Here is a 21,413-nt window from a genome sequence, read left to right as displayed (position 1 = left end):
CACCTGCCTCTGCTTCCTGCGTGCTGTATGCCACCACCGCTCATTTCCTCCGATCTTAAGTGAGGCAGGAGAAAGAACTAGGTAGGCATAAGTGAACAGATAAGGGGTAACCGGATGGAGAGGGTATGCATTGGTGCTACTGGCACAGACATGGCACCGCACAGCCCACGTTCCTTATACAAATCCTGTCCAGACCCCTGATCATCAGTCTCTGTCGTTCCATAAGCTACACGCTAAGCCTGCAACCCAAGTAGCATTTCTGCTGGCAGGCCATGGTGACCAAAGCTTGCAGCTGAGTTCAGAGAGTAAGGGCCAAGCAGCCGGTCCGCCAGGACACTGCCGGAAAAGCGGAGGCCTGTCGTGGCCCGCAGCATTTTGGGAACATTCAACGCAGGCCCGTCATAGCCCGCAATATTTTGGGTACATTCCGGGCCTAATAGTCAGGATGCGAGGAAGCGCGGGCCAACAGTCTCAGACTCAGGGAAAACAGCTTGTAACGCTGTAGTTAAAGCCTAGGCGACACCGGGCCAGATGCTCGACTCCCCACGAACCACCAGCCAGCCGAGCACCCCCTTACAGGGCAGCGGCATAAACCAATCAGCGCCAGGAATGGCCAAATTTTTTTTTTTCCCCACCCATCCACCCAATTGAATGTTTCCTCTGAAAGGCGGTTCCGTCTAGGAGTCCTTCAGCCCAATGAGAGTTGTGGAAATTTCCAGAAAGAACAGGACCAATGGGTGCGGCCAGGCCAGCTACAATTGACGGACTAACCAACCAATCCGTGTCGTCAAGACCCGCTCCTCCCTCAGTTAGCCTAGCCCTGAAATAGGCGGGACTTGCCGCGGAGTGTCCAATCCGGAGGTGCAGAGGAGGCAGGGCTGAAGAGAAGACCCGTAAAAAACCAATGAAAGAGAAGTCACGATGATTGACTGAACTTTAAGCCTATAAAAGGGGCGAGCAGAGCCTCCTGGACGTGTTCAACCAGTGAGCAGGCGAGGAAGGGGCGGTAACCTGGGGGTCCCGGCAGCTTCTAGTAGGTTCCAGAAGGCGGCGCGTGCGGTTGGGAACGCGGAGCGGACGAATTCGATTCAACGGGGTTCCGGGCCAGGCTATGGAGCAGGTGAAGGGGGAGGGGCGGCCGGGGCCCCGGGGCAGCGCAGGCCTGTTGGCGGGGAGAAGCGAGTGGTTGGGGGGCCGGGTCGGGCGGCCGAGGCGCGGGCGTGAGAGCCGCGGTCGGGCGTGTGAGGGGAGAATGGCGAGCGCCCGTCGCCCCCGCGACCCGCCGAGTGGAGCGGGAACAGGCCTGGCCGCGGCCGGGCCCCGAAGCTTCTGGGGGCCGGGCCTCCTCAGCGCGGAGAGGCCCCTGTCGGCCGCTGCGAACTTGGAGGGATCCGGTGACCGATCACCCCAGCAGCCTTCGGGGTACACGGCATCTGTGTGCGCCCGGGAAAAGGACCCGCGCGACTGCAGAGAAGGCGGGCGCGGACAGTGTCACCAGGGCTCCCTGAGGCATACATATGTCGCCCCTCCCCCCACTTTTCGTAGTGACTGTGGGGTGACTGAGTATCCGACCCTTGGAAATTCCGTTCCCGATTACACAGGATTTAGTGGTTTTAGACAGTTGTGAGCCGATAGTGAGGAGCTAGAAGTCCCTGTCTCTACCGCTCAGCATCTGATCTGGGGCACAGAGGGAAACCTGCCGTCCTTACCTTGGTGATTTAGCTCAGGCTACAGTGGCCTGCATCTGAGGCCTGGAGAGGTTTTGTTACCTTGGAAGCTGTCATTGAACCGTTGTGATTCATCCAAACACACACATACAAAAAGAGCACAGCTTACTACTACTTTTACTGTGATGTATAAAGTAAAACCTTTTGTTCTGGAATAGTCACTGTGAGGGACCGTGGGGCCTCTCACCTTGTTAATAAGACTAAATGGAGAGGTTAATCAACTTTCTGTACCCTTGGAGTAATTAAACTGTAACTGCAGTACGGACAAGAGAGACGCTTTTTTGGTATGAGTAACACCTTGCTCTGTTACAACAAAAAGAGGTTGTTTTTCATTATCATTCATTCATTCATTGTGTGGCACTAGGGATCAAACACAGGGCCTGAATTTAGAGCTATGGTCTACCCCGTCCATCCTCCCCACCCTCCTCAGTGGGGAAAAATCCTGCCAGCCATTATACAAGTGTGCAAGTGTTCCTGTGGACTGCAAACTTACAGTAAGATGACAAATTTGAGCGTTGGGCTTAGAGATGGCTCAGTTGGTTCAGCGTTTGATGTCTAAGGATGAAGGCCTGGGTTCCGATTGCCTTTACCCACTAAATCGGTGAGGGGAGGGGAGACCCGAGCATCTCAGGCCTGTCTGTGAGCTCCAGATTCATTGAGATTCTGTCTCAGAGTAAGGTGGAGAGTGTTGGAGGAAGACCCTGACTTCCAATGTCTGCCCCATGCACTAGCATATACACAAATGCGTTTGAATATTGGAAATTGTACATTTGAGCCAGGTGGTGGTGGCATAAGTAAGCCTTTAATCCCAGCACTTGGGAGGCAGAGGCAGGTGGATTTCTGAGTTTGAGGAGAGCCTGGTCTACAGAGAGTTCCAGGACAGCTAGGGTTATACAGAGAAACCCTGTCTGGAAAATTGTACATTTGAAGAGTAGAATTCCAGGTAACTCCTACAGTGACACATAGTTTATATTTTAAGATTTAATTTTGCTAGGCATGATGGTGCACTCAATGAGGCAGAGGCAGGCTGATCTCTGAGTAAGTAAGTGGACCACCAGAGTTGTATAGTGAGACCCTGTCTTAAAAAATCCCAAAACATTATTTCTAATGCCCGGTGTGGTGGCACAGATCTTCAATCCCAACACTTGGAAGGCAGAGGCAGACAGATAGACAGCTTTGTCTATATAGTGGAGTTACAGGTCAGCTATAGCTACATAAAGAGATCCTAACTGCAAACAAAGACGAGGGGTTTTTTTTTGTTTGTTTGTTTGTTTTCAAGACAGGGTTTCTCTGTGTAGCCCTGGCTATCCTGGAAATAACTCTGTAGGCCACACTGGCCTTGAACTCAGAACTCTACCTGCCTCTGCCACCACTGCCCAGCTCAAAGATGAATATTTGTGTACTGTGTACTCTTTTTCTCCCTTGACCTTCCTGTAAAGGAATGTCATATTGGCAGTTTCCTGTCTGTTCCTTTATCTCTCCTGCATGTCATCCTCCTTTGCTGAGAATAGGGTCCGCTGCCTCTTCCTAAGTGTTGAGATTGCAGAGAAAAGCCAGCTTACATGTGCATTGGGACCTCTGTTCTGTGAAAGTTTCTAATTGGTGTACCTTGGGATTCTAAACGCATTTGCAAGAAGTACATTCTATGTCAGTCTTCTGAATCATGAGTAGATGATCATTCCATAATAGGTGCTGTAATAATTTCACTACAGCAATCTCCTTCTTCCACCTCATAAATCCTGAAATAATAGGTATATGCCACTGTGCTTGGTGCTGGGGTCCAACCTGGTGCTTGGGCTATCAAGTGAGCTACATGCCCATCCCAATAACATAAGTAACATCCTACTCATGTTCACTCTATTCTTGGCTTTAAAAGGGAGCGGTGAGTCTGTGGTAGTTTTAATCCGAGCACTTGGGTGGCAGAAGCAGGCAGATCCCTGAGTTCAAGGACAGCCAGGGCTATGCAGAAACCCGTCTTGGAAAATCTGCGGTGGTGGTGGTGGTGCTGTGAAGCTGTTTTTCCATAGGTACCTTATGTCCGGTTGTTTGAGTTGTTTGTTGTTTTTTCCTTTGGAGATTTGAGTTTTTATGTAGCCCTAGGTATCCTGGAACTCAGATTGTGTGCCTCTGCCTCCCAAGGCATAGGCTACTACTGCTCTGCAGTGTGACGTTCTTGACCTTCTGTAGGTCAACAGAGCTAAGAAAAACCCTTTACACACACACACACACAGATAATGAAAAGAAAAGCAACTAGACCTCTAATCTCAGCTAGTGGGAGATCAGAACAGGAAGATCTCATCTCATGTTCAAGGCTAGCCTTCTAAATTCAACTGAGACCCTATCACAAAGTGTTAAAAAGGGGAGGGGGCAAAAGACTAGGGGTGTGGCTTTGACTATGGGAAAGGAAAGTCAGTACTCTTAGACAAAGTCTCTTTCACTTTTTTAAAAGATTTATTTATTTACTATATGTAAGTACACTGTAGCTGTCTTCAGACACACCAGAAGTGGGCATCAGATCTCATTACGGATGGTTGTGAGCCACCATGTGGTTGCTGGGATTTGAACTCAACCTTCAGACGAGCAGTCAGTTCTTTTAACCACTAAGCCATCTCTCCAGCCCAAGCCTCCTTTACTTTATGAAGCTTCTTGGAAATGGAGAGAATGGGATTAGATGATATTTGTCTTCATCCTCTTACCCACTTCCTGATAACATCATGAGTGGATGGGGACTAACATTGGTGGGGACTAACTCTACCCTTAAGGGTCAGCACAGTAAGTACTTTTTGGCTCTTGCTGATAATGGGAAATGGCAGTAGAGCCACAATGAGCATGGAAGAACAGGATCCTCTTATTCTGAAGCTTCTAGGACTTAAGGGCATGATGGGCGAATGCAGGTGTGCACATATGGCTGTTAGAGGTTAACTTGGTGGGGTTGGTTCTTTTTCATCCTTTGCTGTCCAGTATCTAACTTAGATTGTCAGGCCTGAGGGTTTTTTGTTTGTTTGTTTTTCTTCTTTGTTTTGTTTTAATATTTATTTACTATTTATTTTTATATGTAAGTACACTGTAGCTGTCTTCAGGCACACTAGGAGAGGGCGTCAGATGTCATTAAGGATGGTTTTAAGCCACCATGTGGTTGCTGGGATTTAAACTCAGGATCTTTGGAAGAGCAGTCAGTGCTCTTACCCGCTGAGCCATCTCTCCAGCCCCTTTTTTTTTTTTTTTTTTTTTAAATCACACTGAGACATTTAATTAGGGCCCTGTTTCTATATAACTTGGAACTCAGATTCCTTCAGCCTGAGCCTTCTGAGTACTGGGAGTGTAGGTGTGTGCCACCATGTGTCCGGTCAGTCATGTATCTGAGCATGCCTCTGCTTTGTTTTTGTTTTTCTCTCTGCTAGTTTCTAGAGGTGTAGAAGAACATGGATAGATTAGCATTTTTCTCTTATTGATCAGTAGCAGCCAACTAGCTGATACTTTGGAAGAATAAGTAAAATCTAACACCCTAGGGGAGAGAAATCAGTTCTGTAGGGTGAAGCTGTATTGATGCCTGCCTTTCCTCCTCAGGTGAATGAGCTAAAGGAGAAGGGCAATAAGGCCCTGAGTGCTGGGAACATTGATGATGCCTTACAGTGCTACTCTGAGGCAATTAAACTAGATCCCCAGAACCATGTGCTCTACAGCAATCGCTCTGCAGCCTACGCCAAGAAAGGAGACTACCAGAAGGCCTATGAGGACGGCTGCAAGACTGTTGACCTGAAGCCTGACTGGGGCAAGGTAAGCTGAAGAGTTCTGCTCTGTACAGTTTCCTAAGGATCTTGTCTGTAGTTCCTAATTAGTAGGTCCTCCTGTCCTGACTATAGGTTGCTCCTTTTGGCCGGCCAGCCTACCCTGGCACCCCTTGAAGGGAACACTTACTTCAAGTTTGTTGCCATCGATTGTAAAACAGGTTTTTTGTTTTGTTTTTGTTTTTCCGAGACAGGGTTTCTCTGTGTAGCCCTGGCTGTCCTGGAACTCACTCTGTAGACCAGGCTGGCCTCAAACTCAGAAATCCGCCTGCCTCTGCCTCCCGAGTGCTGGGATTAAAGGCGTGTGCCACCACTGCCCAGTTTAGCTTATACCTTCAATCCCAACACTTGGAAAGTAGAGATAGGTGGAATTTGAAGCCACCTTAGCTACATGAGACCCTGTCTTAGGATAAAAAGGAGGGCTGGTGAGACAAATCCTTTGGGAACAACACTGGTAGCTCTTCCAGAGGATCTGGGTATAATTTTTTCAGCATCCACGTGGTGTCTTTAACTCCAGTCTCAGGCACCCCAGTGCCATCTTCTGGCTTTGTAGACACCATGCATACATATGGTACACATACAGGAGAACACCCTTGTGCATTAAATGAATAAAAACAAAACCCTAATAGGCTCTTTGAATTGATCTGAATTTACTTCTGTGTGACCTCTATTGACTGTAATTTTGGGGCTGTTCAGGGTTATTCAAGAAAAGCAGCAGCCCTTGAATTCCTAAACCGGTTTGAGGAAGCCAAACGAACCTATGAAGAAGGTTTAAAACATGAAGCCAATAATCTCCAGCTTAAGGAGGGCTTGCAGAACATGGAGGCCAGGTTGGCAGGTGGGTATTCATTCAGCATTCCCTTTTTTATTTAGTAGGATTAATTTTTTTTTTTTTTTTTTTTTTTTTGGGTTTTTTGGTTTTTCGAGACAGGGTTTCTCTGTATAGCCCTGGCTGTCCTGGAGCTCACTTTGTAGACCAGGCTGGCCTCGAACTCAGAAATTCGCCTGCCTCTGCCTCCCGAGTGCTGGGATTAAAGGCGTGCGCCACCACGCCCGGCTGGATTAATTTTTAAAACAGTGCTGTCCTCCCCAAAGTGAAGGTATGTGGTAGGTGGGCTATGTTTGTCATGAAGACTCAAGTTAATATTTCATACTACTGTACTGTCTTTCATTTGGACAGAGAGGAAATTCATGAATCCATTCAACTTGCCTAATCTATACCAAAAGTTGGAAAACGACCCCAGGACAAGGTCGCTGCTCAGTGACCCCACCTACAGGGAGCTCATAGAACAGCTGCAGAACAAGCCGTCAGACCTGGGCACGTGAGTACAGGCCGCAGGACAGAAGCTCTCTGATGTGGGCCACTGAGGAGGATAGGTTTTGTAATTGCATTTGTAAAAAAGAAAAGTTGGTCAGCTTGTAATAGCAAGACATTCAGGAGTGTTACTTCCAATCTTGCCCATGCTAGGCAAATGCCATCTCTGAGCTTGTACTCCTGTTAGTAGGTAAGGATCATCCAGGTATAGGAATCTGTTAATGAGTGCCAAGGTAAGGAGCAGTTGTAGCAGCCAGCATTAGTAGTACACATCTCTAAGTCCAGCTACTTCGATGATTTTCTTGCTTTTTGTTCTTATGTTTTTTGAGAGTTTTTCTGAATTACCCTGGCTATTCTGGAACTCACTATGTATATCAGTCCAGCCTCACAGCCCCATCAACCTCCGCCTGAAATAAAGGGATGCACCATCATAGCTGGCTTGATTACCTTTTTTAAAGTTTTTGTTTTTGTTTTCCCCTATCTTACATCCGGAGTTAGTGTTTGAACTACCTGATATGGGTGCTAAGATCTGAACTCTGGCCCTTATGAGAGAGCCACAGGATTCTTTTTTCTTTCTTTTTGTTTGTTTGTTTGTTTGTTTGTTTGTTTGTTTGAGACAGGGTTTCTCTGTGTAGCCCTGACTGTCCTGGAACTCACTCTGTAGACCAGGCTGGCCTCAAACTCAGAAATCTGCCTGCCTTTGCCTCCCAAGTACTGGGATTACAGGCGTGCGCCACTATTGCTTGGCTTTTAATTTTTTTGAGGCATCTCTCCAAGCCTTCATTTCTCTTTGAAAATATTTATTTACTTACTTTGTGTGTGTGTGTGTGTGTGTGTGTGTGTGTGTGTGTGTGTGAGAGAGAGAGACAGAGACAGAGACAGTTTCTCTATGTAGCCCTGGCTGTCCTGAAACTCACTATCACTCCCTGGCTGGCCTGGAACTCAGAAATCCGCCTGCCTCTGCCTCCCAAGTGCTGGGATTAAAGGCGTGCTCCACCACGCCCAGCCCTCACTTACTTATTTTAACTTTTACTTATTCGGAAACAGTTTTTCTGTGTTGGCCTTGAAGTCCCTCTATAGACCAGGCTGGCCTTGAATTTAAGAGGTCTGCCTGCCTCCAAAGTGCTAGGAATAAAGGTGTACACTACTACTCATGGCTTGAAATTTTAGTTTTTATATTTTAAGTTATATGATGTGCTTGTGAGTTCAGGTGCCTGAGGAGACCAGCGCTGTTGGATCTCCTTGAGCTTGAGTTTCAGGAGGTTGGGAGTTTCCAAGCCTGAGGGCTGGGAACCGAACCTGAGTCTATGTAAGAACAGTATGCCTGCTGGGTGGTGGTAGCCCACACCTTTAATCCCAGCACTTGGGAGGCAGAGGCAGGAGGGTTTCTCAGCCTGGTCTACAGAGTGAGTTCCAAGACAACCAGGGCTACACAGAGAAAAAACAAACAAACAAAAAAAGAACAGTATGCCTTAACTGTAGAGCCATTTCTTCAGCCCATTTTCTTATGATCAATCTAGGAAACTACAGGATCCCCGGGTGATGACTACTCTGAGTGTCCTCCTTGGGGTTGATCTGGGCAGCATGGATGAAGAGGAAGAGGCAGCAACACCCCCACCCCCACCTCCTCCCAAAAAGGAGCCCAAGCCAGAACCAATGGAAGAAGATCTTCCAGAGAATAAGAAACAGGTCTTTGTTTTTTCTCCTCTAAACCGTCACACATTTACAGATTGCCAGTGTTAAATAGGCGTGTCTGCAGACTGTAGCTGAGGAATGATTTGGAGCTAGGGGTACCTTAACCTGTGGAATGCCTGCCTAGAATGCAGGGAGCCCTGGGTCTGACACTTAAAGGGACAGCTTCATCCTGCGCCTCAGATCGGCCTTAAACTTAAACTTAGGATGAGCCCTCGACTGCTGGGATCAGTCATTTTTATGTTTTATTTGGTTGCTTCTTAGTGTTGAGATAGGACCTTAAACTCAGAGATCTATCTGCTTCTGCCTCCCAGATACTGGGATTAAAGGTGCGTGCTTTATTTTTACTTTATGTGTGCGAGTGTTTTGCCCCTTATTTTTGTGCACCACATTTGTCTTAGTTTGTGTTTCCATTGCTGTGAAGAGACATCATGACTTTGACTTTGGCAGCTCTTATAAAAGACAGGCATTTAATTGGGGCTGGCTTGCCGTTTGAGAGGTTTCATCCATTATGATAGACACAGCAGCATGCAGGCAGACATGATACAGGAGGAGCCAACACTTTGACATCTTGATCTGAAGGCAGTTAGAACGAGACTGGGGGGCTGGTGAGATGGCTCAGTGGGTAAGAGCACCCGACTGCTCTTCCAAAGGTCCAGAGTTCAAATCCCAGCAACCACATGGTGGCTCACACCATCCATAATGAGATCTGACGCCCTCTTCTGGAGTGTCTGAAGACAGCTACGGTGTACTCACATATAATGAATAAAAATAAATCTTTAAAAAAAAAAAAAAAAAAAGAAGGAGACTGCGTGTTTCACACTGGGCAGAACTTGGGCATATTAAGACCTCAAAGCGCCACCTCCACAGTGACACACTTCCTCTAACAAGGCCACACCTCCTAGTAGTGCCAATCCCTGTGGCCAGGCATTTAAACACATGAATCTGTAGGGGTCATACCTATTCAATACCACAGAAGCTTTGAGTCCCACCTGGGCAATAGTGCCTGAAAGGAAAAAAAAATAAGTTAAAATAAATACATCAGAGGGTCAGTGAGGAAAAAGCATTTGCTGCTAAGCTTAACATCATTGAGATCGACATGGTAGAAGGAGAGAGCTTAGAAGGATGCCAGCAGTTGTTCTTCCAAAGGATCCAGTTCTGATTCCCAGCACGACCATTGGTAACTCCAGATACAGGGAATGAGATGCCCTCTTCTGTCCTCTCTGGGCATCAGACATGCATGCAAGCATATGCAATAGTATGCAGACATGTGCATGCAAAACACTCATACACAAAAATGTTTTAATGTCTGCATTGCTGTTTTGCCTGCGTGCATGTCTTGAGTGAGGGTGTCAGATCTTGAAGTATAGACAGCTGTGAACTGTCATGTGGTGCTGGGAATTGGTTCTCTGGAAGAGCAGAGAGTGGTCCTGACTGCTGAGCCATCTTCTCAGTCACCTAAAATAAATAAAATAAAAAAGTTATAAAAATAAAAATTTAAAGTAAGTTTTTTTTCCAATAGTTTCTCTGTATGGGTGTGGGGTATCTGAGAACTTGCTCTATAGATCATGTTGGCCTCAAAGATCACCTGCTCTTGCCTCCATAGCTGGGCAGTGGTGGCACACATCTTTAATCCCAACACTTGGGAGGCAGAGGCAGGCAGGCAGATCTCTGAATTCAAGGCCATTCTGTTCCACAGAGTAAGTTCCAGGGCTACACAGAGAAATGGTGTCCCCTAGAACCAAAATAAACAGCAACAAAGAAAAAAATTTTCAGGGCTATACAGAGAAACCCTGTCTCGAAAAACCAAAAAAAAAAATTGTAGCAACAATTTTTTTTGGTTTTTGGTCAGATAGTAGTGGTGCATGCCTTTAATCCCAGCACTTGATAAGCAGAGACAGGAAGATCTCTTGAGGTTGAGGCCAGTCTGGACTACACAGAGATACCCTGTCTTGAATACCACCCCACATCCCCTAAAAAATTAATGTGTATTTAGAGTGTTTTTCCTGCATGTATGTATCTGTACCACATGGATGCCAGTACCCATGGAGGTAAGGGAGGTGTCAGATCCTCTGGGACTGGAATTAAGAATGAACAGTTGTGGCGCACGCCTTTAATTAATCCCAGCACTCGGGAGGCAGAGGCAGGTGGATCTCTGAGTTCCAGGCCAGCCTGGTCTACAAAGTGAGTTCCAGGATAGCCTGGGCTACATAGAGAAACCCTGTCTTGAAAAACCAAAAGAATGAACAGTTGTGAACCACTATATATATATATATATATATATATATATATATATATATATATATATATATATTATATATATGATACATCAGAAAGAATTACTGTGGTTATAGGAGGTTTGTGTTGCCCAGGGAGACCCTTGGTCTTTTTGTTTGTGAGTGTGTGTTTGAGAAGGATGTTCTTTACAAGCTGTTTCCTAGTGATGTTGGAATGTTGGGAGTGCTGCTGCAGTAGTAGTAGACCCTCAGTCGACCCTCCGCATGTGCTGCCAGCATGAACACTGAGTAGAACCGATAAAACTGTGAGGGGTAGTAGGCCCTGCCATGATCAGGGTGTGCTGTCTGCATTAGTCCTGAGGCTTTGGCCTCCTGATTGGATGTGGTTTCAGGTGGGTGTCCACTTGGCAACGCTCTTCCAGAGCAAGAGACATGTGCCTAAAGAATTGTGTTTCCCCTCATAGTCAGGAACAGCAGATTGTTGCCAAATTTAGTACCCTTAAATGGGTGAGTGTTGGTTGCTCAGGGTGTCTCAGCTGGAAAAAGGCCCTCCGTGTGGGTGGAGAGAGCGGTTCTGAAGACTCCTCCTGTTCCTTTGGCCCTTTCTGATCCTCGTACTGTGCCTGCTGTTCCCTAACAGCTAAGATCTCAAGACAGCCACAACAGCCCGCTTGTGACTGCCTCTCATAAAAACCTGCCACCAAATTATATCATCTGTAGTTGCTTTGAGTTGAGAGGATTTTCTCTCCCTCAGAGAAGCCCTCTGCTGCCTGGTAAAGATCCAAGAGAGTAGATGGGAAAAGGAGTCAGTCTGGAAATGAAAAAAAAAAAAGTACCCTTGAGCCCTGGCTCACTTGACTCTGTCTAGTGTAGGAAGAGGCCTGCCTACCTTCCTTGTAATGCTGGTGGCACATGCTAATGGATACCTGTGACAGACAGCATGTACTGTGCTGCTGTGGCTGCTGCCGTATGGGAGTGAAGCACTCACCTTTCCATCTCCATCTAGGCACTGAAAGAGAAGGAGCTGGGAAATGATGCCTACAAGAAGAAAGATTTTGACAAGGCCCTGAAGCATTATGACAGAGCCAAGGAACTGGACCCTACCAACATGACCTACATAACTAATCAAGCAGGTGAGGCTTAGAAACCAGGGGTGAGAGAGCTGTTAGGCACTCTTGAGAAAAGAAAGAAACCAGGCCTGTTGACTTGTCTGTTTCTCACCCTTCTTCGTGGCAGCTGTGCACTTTGAGAAGGGCGACTATAACAAATGCCGGGAGCTCTGTGAGAAGGCCATTGAAGTGGGCAGAGAGAACCGAGAGGACTACCGGCAGATCGCCAAGTATGCCACTGAACCCACCACGCTGGGGCCTGAAACCCTTGTTGAGAGCCGGGTCTCCAGGCTGCTGAGCCAGCTTTGTTTAGAATCAGTTTGTATTTTCTTCAATGGTTGACCTTGTTTCTGACTCTGCCTTTTCCCTCTTGTCTTCTTCAGAGCTTATGCCCGAATTGGCAATTCCTATTTCAAAGAAGAAAAGTACAAGGATGCTATACATTTCTACAACAAGTCTCTAGCAGAGCACCGAACCCCAGATGTGCTCAAGAAGTGCCAGCAGGTGGGTCTGAAAAGATTATGTAGCCCTGGGTATCCTGAAACTGTATAGACAAGGCTGGCCTGGAACTCAGAGTAATCCATCTGTCTGAATGCTGGAATTATAGGCTTGGACCACAATGCCCGGTCTCATTATTTTGATAGCCAGAGTGGTTGGTATACCATTTGTAATAAATAATGGAGTGGAGTGTCTTGTACTCAATCCTCTGTTGCTATGAAGAGACAGCATATCCAAGGCAACTTTTTCTTTTTCTTCTTTTCTTTCTTTCTTTGCTGACCAAGGCAGATCTTCTCTTACAAGAGAATTTTTTGTTTTTTTGTTTTTGGTTTTTTTGGTTTTTCGAGACAGGGTTTCTCTGTGTAGCCCTGGCTGTCCTGGAACTCACTCTGTAGACCAGGCTGGGCTCGAACTCAGAAATCTGCCTGCCTCTGCCTCCCGAGTGCTGGGATTAAAGGCGTGCACCACCACCGCCCGGCTTTTTTGTTCTTTTTGTTTTGTTTTTGAGCAGGGTTTATCTGTATAACTGCCCTGGCTATCCTGGAGTTATATGTAGGCCAGTCTTAACCTTGAACTCGCAGAGATCCACCTGTCCCTACCTCCCATGCCCAGCAAGAGAAAACATTTCATTGAGGGGCTTGCGAGAAGTTTCAGAGGTTTAGTTTTTTATCATTATGGGGAGCATGGTGTAGGCACATAGGCACTGTAGTAGCAGAGAGATACATCCAGATTTGTAGATACAGAGAAACTAATCCTGGCATGGGTTTTTGAAACCTCAAAGTCCGAACACAGTTACACACTTGCTTTAATAATTCCATAGCCCATATATTCCCCCACCCCTACAACTAAGCATTCAAATATTTGAGACTATGGGGTCATTCTTTTGTCTTTTGTTTTTCAAGACAGGGTTTTTTTGTTTTTCTATAGCCCTGGCTGTCCTGGAACTCAGACAGGCTAGCCTTGACTCCCAAGTGTTGGGATTAAAGGTGTGAGCCACCATGCCCGCCTATGGGGTCATTGTTATTCAAGCCATCACAGGGAGTAATTTTACGGAGTGATTTGTCTGGCTCAGTATTGTAGGACAGGACTATTCTGAGCGTCTCTGTAATATAGAGCTCTGTGGTGTAGTTTAAAAACAACCTGGGTAGCATAGTGAGGAGTCCCAAGCAGTTCCTCACTAACTCCAAAAATATTGTGCTATGTTTTACTTGTTTCTCTTGTTTTTTTATATTTTATACATTTATTTGTTTGGATTGGGTATGTGCCACAGTGTAGGTATGGAGGTCAAAGTTGCAAAGCCTAAGTTGGCCTTCCATGACCTTAAACTTCTTATACTTCTGCCAACATCCCTCTACCTTGTAACAGCTTAGATCACAGGAGTAGTCTGCCACAGTAGAGTTGTTCAGTACTGGTGATTGCATGTAGGTCCTTGTGTATGTTAAACAAGCAACCCTACCACCTAAGCTACATCCCCAACCTAAGGGCGTGGTTTTGAGGCATATGTGCGCAAGTTCTATTCTGCTTTTACAGTGTACCTGGATAAGGAAAGAATGTTTTTTTTTTTGTTTTGTTTTGGTTGGTTTGGGTTTTGGTTTTGGTTTTTCAAGACAGGGTTTCTCTGTATAGTCCTGGTTGTCCTGGAACTCACTTTGTAGACCAGGTTGGCCTCGAACTCAGAGATCCACCTGCCTCTGCCTCCCGAGTGCTGGGATTAGAGGCGTGCGCCACCACGCCCGGCTTAAGAATGTTTTTTAAATAGATATTTTGTGGTACCTATATCTACTAAGCAATATCTTCAGCCCAAGAATGAGATGAAAATCTTGTTCTAGCTCTGAAACTCCTAATCCTAATTAGGAGCCACCCTAATTAGGTTAGGTGCTTGCCACCAAGCCTGACAACCTGAGTTCAATTCACAGAACTCGTGTTCTAGGGAACTTAAAGAGAAGCACCTCAAGTTGTCTCTGATTTCCCCATAGGCACTGAGTGTACAAGTGCACATACACACATAAATAAATATAGAAAAAGTTTTGGTTTGCCAGGTGCATGCCTTTAATCCCAGCACTTGAGAGACAGAGGCAGGTGGATTTCTGAGTTCGAGGCCAGCTTGGTCTACAGAGTGAGTTCTAGGACAGCCAGGGCTACACAGAGAAACCCTGTCTCGAGGGAAAAAAAATAAAAAAAGTTGGTGTTTAGATGTTTAAATTACTGTGCTAATAATTTTTTTTTATTTTTTTGTTTGTTTTAGGCAGAGAAAATTCTGAAGGAACAGGAGCGCTTGGCTTATATCAACCCTGACTTGGCTTTGGAGGAGAAGAACAAGGGCAACGAATGCTTCCAGAAAGGTACAGCGCTGTCCAGGAACCTCCGTTCTGACGTGGGCTTCCTGTGCCTGCGTGCAAGGAACACTTTGCAGGAGAGGGAAGGGGGGTTTTTGGCTATCACAAATTTTCTTTTTGCTGAATGTTGTGGCTTGTTGGGAGGGTATTGATTTTTGGTAGGGTTTCTCTGTGTAGCACTGACTGTCCTAGAACTCAGATCCATCTGCCTCTGCCTCCTGAGTGTTGGGATTAAAGACATGTACTACTACCACCCTGCCAATTTTGGGAGGGAGGTGCTTACGTTTTTAATCCTAGTACTTGGACTGAGGCAGGAACTCCAGAGGCAGGGTTTTCCAGGTTTGTCTACAAAAAAGAATTCAGGCCAATTGATGGTATTTAGTGAGACCCTGTCTCAAAAACAACAAAAATCCTCTGTGTGTGTGTGTGTGTGTGTGTGTGTGTGTGTGTGGTAATTGGGTTTGAGTCTAATATATTGACTACATTAGGTAAGCTGTTCATAACCAAGCTTACCCTGGTGTGAGGGTTTATAGGTGTAATTCCAATAATTGGGAGACTGAGACAGGCAGATCATTGGGGGTTCCAGAACCCCTAGTTACAGAATGAAACCCTGTTTTAAAATAACAGAAACAGCTGGGTGGTGGGTAGCCCATGCCAAGCAGGAGGATTTCTTGAGTTTGAAGCTAGCCTGATCTATCTATACAGAAACCCTTTCTCAAAAGCCAGATAAATAGCAGAAGCAAATCATTCGTAGCTAGCTAGACATGGTACCCAGGAGATTGAGGTAGGACTGCAGCCTGAGCAGCTGCAGTGGAAGCCAGCTGAGCTAATGGAAGTCATTTGTATATAACTATCTAGGGGACTACCCCCAAGCCATGAAGCACTATACAGAAGCCATTAAAAGGAACCCGAGAGATGCCAAACTGTACAGCAACCGAGCTGCCTGCTACACCAAGCTCCTGGAGTTTCAGCTGGCACTCAAGGTGAGGCCTGGGAGTTCTGATAGGGTTACTTGAGGTGAGACCTGGAGTTGCTACAAGCCTTTGCAGGGAGCCAAGCCTCTTTCTTGTCCGCTCCTCTGCAGGTTAATGTTCTAATTAAGATTCTAAGTTGACAGTAGTAGTAATGTGTGAGGGAAGTTGGAGGTCTGTGTCTGTCTGACCCCTGAGCCCTTAAAAGTCAGTGGTTGAGCTTATGTAAGCCTATGTAGCTCCTGTGTAGCTTTTTCTCCCAGTCTTCCTCAATATTTTTCTCCACTTCTGTATTATTTTTCAAATGTGTATGAGTATTTTGCCTGCTTTGTACACATGTGCCAGATATGAAACCTCGAATTCTCAGAGGCCAGAAGAGGGCATTGGCTTCCCTAGAATAAGTTATGAATGGCTGCAAGTTAACAAGTAGTTGCTAGGAATTGAACTCAGATCCTTGCAAGAGCAAGTATTTTTAACTGTTGAATCATGTCTAGTCCCCTTTTCTGTTTTCATAATACTTCATTTATGTAGTCCACACTGGCTTCAAACTCATAATTTTTGTCCCTCAGCCTCTTGAGTGACAAGTTTTTAGCCAGCAGCTACAACATTATAAACACCTGGTGATTGTTCCACAACTGCTGTAGGCGCGGTTCTGAGATTTTGCTTGCTGCCATTGAGCCCCTGCACTGAGATTATCAATGTGTACTGCCATGCCCGGCTTTTTTTTCTTTTTTCTTTTTCTTTTTTTGGTTTTTCGAGACAGGGTTTTTCTGTATAGCCCTGGCTGTCCTGGAACTCACTTTGTAGATCAGGCTGGCCTCAGAAATCCGCCTGCCTCTGCCTCCCAAGTGCTGGGATTATGGGATTAAATGCGTGTGCCACCACGCTCGGCTTGCTATATGGGTTCTTTTTCCCACTCTTTATCATCATTGTCATCCCCACCATTCTACCCACCCCATCACTAGATGGGGTAGAAAGGATAGAGGGAGAAGAGAGATCCTTGGGCATACTACTAACAAACTGTATCCCTGAACAACTACCAACCCCACCTGTCAGGGCCCTAGCTTTTGTATTACGTATACCTCTGAAAAGTTCCCATAATTCCAAACATCACACAGTTCCAGAACCATTTGCAGCTGATAAAACCCCGCCTTTGTTAGAACATGAGGCAAATCATAGTCAGCTGCTGTGGACAGTCCAAAGCAGCCCCACATCATCCCACACCTGGGATTAAAACAAAAGCACATTCTTAGAATATTTCTGAGGTTTGTAAGGAAACCAAAATTTCAGAGTTGTCACTACATGACATCACTGTAGTTAGAGCTGCAAGGGCACAGCAAAACCTGATTAGCTTATAAGGCAGTGGGAGCCTTGGGGGGCAAGGGTTGGCTTAGGTAGCAGCAAAACTTTCCTTTCTTTTTGTTTGTTTTTTTTTTTTTTTTTTTTTTTTTTTTTTTTTTGAGACAGGGTTTCTCTGTGTAGCCCTGGCTGTCCTGGAACTAACTCACTTTGTAGACCAGGCTGGCCTCGAACTCAGAAATCTACCTGCCTCTGCCTTCAGAGTGCTGGGACTAAAGGTGTGGGCCACCACGCCCAGCTCAAAACTTTCCTTTCTTAACCTTTTTCCCCCTTGGCTGTTTTCTTTGTTGGTTTGTTTTGTTTTAAGATAGGACTTCTCTGTGAAGTACTGGCTGTCCTGGAACTCACACAGATCTACCTGCTTCTATCTCTAGAGCTCTGGGACTAAAAGCTTTTCTTTTTTATTTATTGTTCTCTCATATAATATATCCTAACTGTAGCTTCTTCCCCTCCTACCCCCTAGATTGACACCCCACAGAATAGAATAGGCCTCCAAAAGATACCAACCAAACATGCCACAACAAGATGAGTAAGAGCAGGCACAAGCCCTACGGCAAGGCTGGGCAAGGCAACCCAGTAGGAGGAAAAATAGTCCCAAGAGCAGGCAAGAGAACCAGACTCCCTAAAACACCAAACCACCTCCATAACGTATGCAGAGGATCTACTGCAGACCCGTGCAAGCTCTGTGATCGCCACTTCAGTTCATTTGAACCCTCATCAGCCCTTTTTTGCTAATTCCTCTGGCTGTGGTCTCCTGGTATCTTTGACCCCTCTGGCTTCCACAGTTCCTCCCCTTCCGCTTCCATGGGCTTCCTCTCAAGCTCCAAGAGGAGGGAGCAAGTAGAGTTTTCCAACTTGGGCTCTCCCAAGTTGGGATGCAAGTTTCTGCATTCACTCCATCTGGGCCAGAGGCAGCCTCTGATACCTGCACTAGGCACCTATCGATTCATGAATATAGCACTTGTCTTTTTTTGAGTCTCATGTAAGGGGCTGGAGAGATGGCTCAGCGGTTGAAAGCACTGACTGCTCTTCTGCCAGAGGTCCTGAGTTCAAATCTCAGCAACCACATGGTGTCTCACAACCATCTGTAATGAGATCTGGTGCCCTCTTCTGGTGTGTCTGAAGAAAGCTACAGTGTACTTACATAAAATTTAAAAAAAAAAAAGAAAGTCTCATGGAATCCTGGCTGATCTGGAACTCAGATGATTTGTTTCAATTTTTCTGCTGCTTGTCCAAAGTGTGTAAGGCTTAAGGCGCAGTTAGTGTTATTTGTATGCTAGTTCTCAGATAGAAGTGCCCTACCTATTCATGTTGACCAGCTTTGGAGGGGTTGGTTATCTGGAGCTGTCCTTTCTGGTACTCTTTTTCTCCTTTTTTGGTTTTTCGAGACAAGGTTTCTCTGTGTAGCTCTGGCTGTCCTGGAACTCACTCTGTAGGCCAGGCTGGTCTTGAACTCAGAAATTCACCTCCCTCTGCCTCCCAAGTGCTGTGATTAAAGGCGTGTGCCACCATGCCTGGCCAACTCTTTCTCCTTTTAAGTTGCTCTCCAGAAACCCAGGGGCCTGGATTTGATAGGACCAGCAGAGTCAGGGTATAGTAGCTGGCCACTGTGCACCTTGGGGGAAAGGAACCTAATTACTTCCCTTTCTTCCTCCCTAGGACTGTGAGGAGTGCATCCAGCTAGAGCCAACCTTCAGTAAGTGCTTTTCATTTTTCTCCTGGGCCCTGCTTTTGCCCCCAGAGATGATTAAGGTTAAAGGCTTTGAAGCATGTAGGCAGAAGGGGAGGATCGCAGTCAGGAGCTACTGAGTTGCTGTCTGACCTGTTCTGTTTGTAGTCAAGGGTTATACACGGAAAGCAGCTGCTCTGGAAGCCATGAAGGACTATACAAAAGCCATGGATGTGTACCAAAAAGCGTTAGACCTGGACTCCAGCTGTAAGGTAAGCTGCTGTTGGCCTATAACATACATCCCCGTTGGTTTCTCCTTTGGGTGTTTTCTCTGGTCCTTCATGTCCTTCCCAAATGCTTCAGTTTCTCTTGTCTCTCTTTTTTTCCCCTTTGTCAATGATCTGTCATCTTGGACCTGCTGAAGCAGTGAGCCAAATAGTGTTGACCTGCCTCCCTTGATCTTTTCTGGAATGCAGGAAGCAGCAGATGGTTACCAACGCTGTATGATGGCACAGTACAACAGACATGATAGCCCTGAGGATGTGAAGCGGCGGGCCATGGCTGACCCTGAGGTGCAGCAGATAATGAGTGACCCAGCCATGAGACTCATCCTGGAGCAGATGCAAAAGGACCCCCAGGCTCTGAGCGAGTAAGTTGAGTGGGGAAGTGAGAGGGAATTCTATCATTCTTTCAATGTATGATTTGAGGTTATGTGCCTGAGCATTTTACCTACATGTATGTATGAAGAGGGTGTCAGACCCTCTAGAACTGGATATACAGAGGGTTGAGAGCCACTGTGGATGCAGTAAGTGCTCCGAGTTCTCTCTCCATCAATAACCACTGGGCCATCTCTAGCCCTGAATCCTATCAATCTTAACAGAAAATACTGGTGGTACAGAGAGCCTGTGAGCTTGCTTTTTCTGTTAGTCTAATAGCCTAAGCTTCTGTTGGGAAGGCCAACTATGCTAGGCTTTCAGCTGTGCAGACAAACAGTAGCATAGGCAGGTTCTTTCTGTCCTGTCTGGTGAAAAGGACTTTTGCATGTGCAGGGTCTTTGAGAATGCTCTGCAGCCGAGGAACTTGGGTGGAAGGAGACTTGTTCAGTTAACTGTATCTTCTTCTCCTAGACACTTAAAGAATCCTGTAATAGCGCAGAAGATCCAGAAGCTGATGGATGTGGGTCTCATCGCAATTCGGTGATAACTTGCTTTTCCCCCTCTTCCCTTCGCCAATGAGGAAGGCGAGCTGGGAAGGTGGCGAGCAGCACTGGGCAGAGGGGGGGAGAAGAAAGGCTTATCTTTATATTTATACATGCCTACAAGGAAGACAGACTCATCCAGCGCCACCTCGGGCCCTCCCAGCACACGCATGGTCTCTTCACTGCTGCCCTCAATCCGAGTGTCCTTCCCTGCCCAGTCCTAGCCTCCCCGTCACTGTCTCGGCTGCTCCCCCATAGTTGGTTATTTTTTATTTGGGGCAGTGGGTGCATACGGGGAGGGGAGGGTGTTCTTCCCAACCTAGGGTCCCAGCTGTCTTCACCTGTTCTTACCCACGTCCCTCCTCAATAAAGAAGCCAGTCAGGCGTGGTTATATGTTGCTACGGTCTCCAGTGACTTTCTTCTCTTAAGACACAGTAGTGCTGAATTGGAAGCCAACACAAAGCCTTTTCTTGATGGCCTTGAAAGAAAGGTCGCTGAAGAGTGAGCTGTTTGCTTTGTCAGGGTGGCCACTAGGTGGAAGTGTCGCTCAACAACTGATGACCTACCTGCATTCTGATCAGCTTTGGGTTGATGTTCTGTGCAGTGCAGTCTTAGAGTGAACCTGCTAGGTCAACACTAGAACCTAACCTAGACTCAAGGTGGGTCAGAAAGCAGGCCTGAGACTAATACTGACAACAGCTCCTGCTGCTCCAATCCTGAGCTCCACACCACTATCTTCCTCCCACACTGTGACCAACACTGAACTTCCTCATTTGCTCCCAAAAGACTGCTTCCTGGGCTAGCAAGATGCTGAGTCCAGCACCAGGCTGTACTATGTCTTACGTTAGCCTAAACTAGCTTCCTGTCCCAACCCCAGGACTCCTCAGAGCAGCCTCTCCTAGTCACACTTAAAAAGCCTTACCTTGGGAGGAGAGGTTGGCACATACCCTTAATCCCAGCACTTGGGGCAGAGCAGGCAGATCTCTGAGTTCAAGGCCAGCCTGGTCTGCAGAGTGAGTTCTGGGACAGCCAAGGCTACACAGAAACCCTTTCTGAAAAAAGAAAAAACCACGTCCATTAATGGTAGGCTGCTGCCCTGAAAAGTCTACGTTCCTGCTCAGTTCCTTAGAGCAATTTGCATCCCAGTGCCTGGCATGGACATGAGGCTGTTGGACCACCAGAACCCTCTAAAGAGACGGGATAAAGGGTCCTGGAGGAAATCACATTGAGGTTTTATGAGGCAGAGAGGCTCTAGCATGTCACTGGACAGATTTAAGGCTGGTAGGTTTGGAAACAAGTCCTGTTTAAAGGTGGGAAGGACTTCACTGCTGACTGTAGACAGTCCCACTAAGAGCAGGCTGGAGCCGGGCAGTGGTGGCGCACCCAGCACCACCAGGGCCAGGTGGATTTCTGAGTTCGAGGCCAGCCTTGTCTACAGAGTGAGTTCCAAGACAGCCAGGGCTATACAGAGAAACCCTGTCTTGAACAACAACAAAAAATAATAATAAAAGAA

General features: G+C 46.5%; 1 protein-coding gene across 1 annotated transcript; it reads left to right on the top strand.

Moving 5' to 3' along the window:
• Positions 1 to 973: 973 nt before the first annotated feature.
• Stip1 (stress-induced phosphoprotein 1) lies at positions 974 to 20,304 on the top strand. Its single transcript, NM_016737.2, has 14 exons — positions 974 to 1,120; positions 5,295 to 5,504; positions 6,212 to 6,353; positions 6,696 to 6,837; positions 8,351 to 8,519; positions 11,766 to 11,892; positions 11,996 to 12,098; positions 12,252 to 12,372; positions 14,612 to 14,708; positions 15,561 to 15,685; positions 18,692 to 18,728; positions 18,870 to 18,973; positions 19,178 to 19,350; positions 19,829 to 20,304. Exons 1-14 carry the CDS (start codon positions 1,112 to 1,114, stop codon positions 19,899 to 19,901), a joined length of 1,632 nt encoding a protein of 543 aa, NP_058017.1. The 5' UTR covers positions 974 to 1,111; the 3' UTR covers positions 19,902 to 20,304.
• Positions 20,305 to 21,413: the final 1,109 nt, after the last annotated feature.

This window comes from Mus musculus, chromosome 19 (assembly GCF_000001635.26).
Source record: "Mus musculus strain C57BL/6J chromosome 19, GRCm38.p6 C57BL/6J".
NCBI lineage: Eukaryota > Metazoa > Chordata > Mammalia > Rodentia > Muridae > Mus > Mus musculus.
The sequence above is the reverse complement of the archived record's forward strand: the minus strand, read 5'-3'. Positions and strand labels throughout refer to the sequence as shown.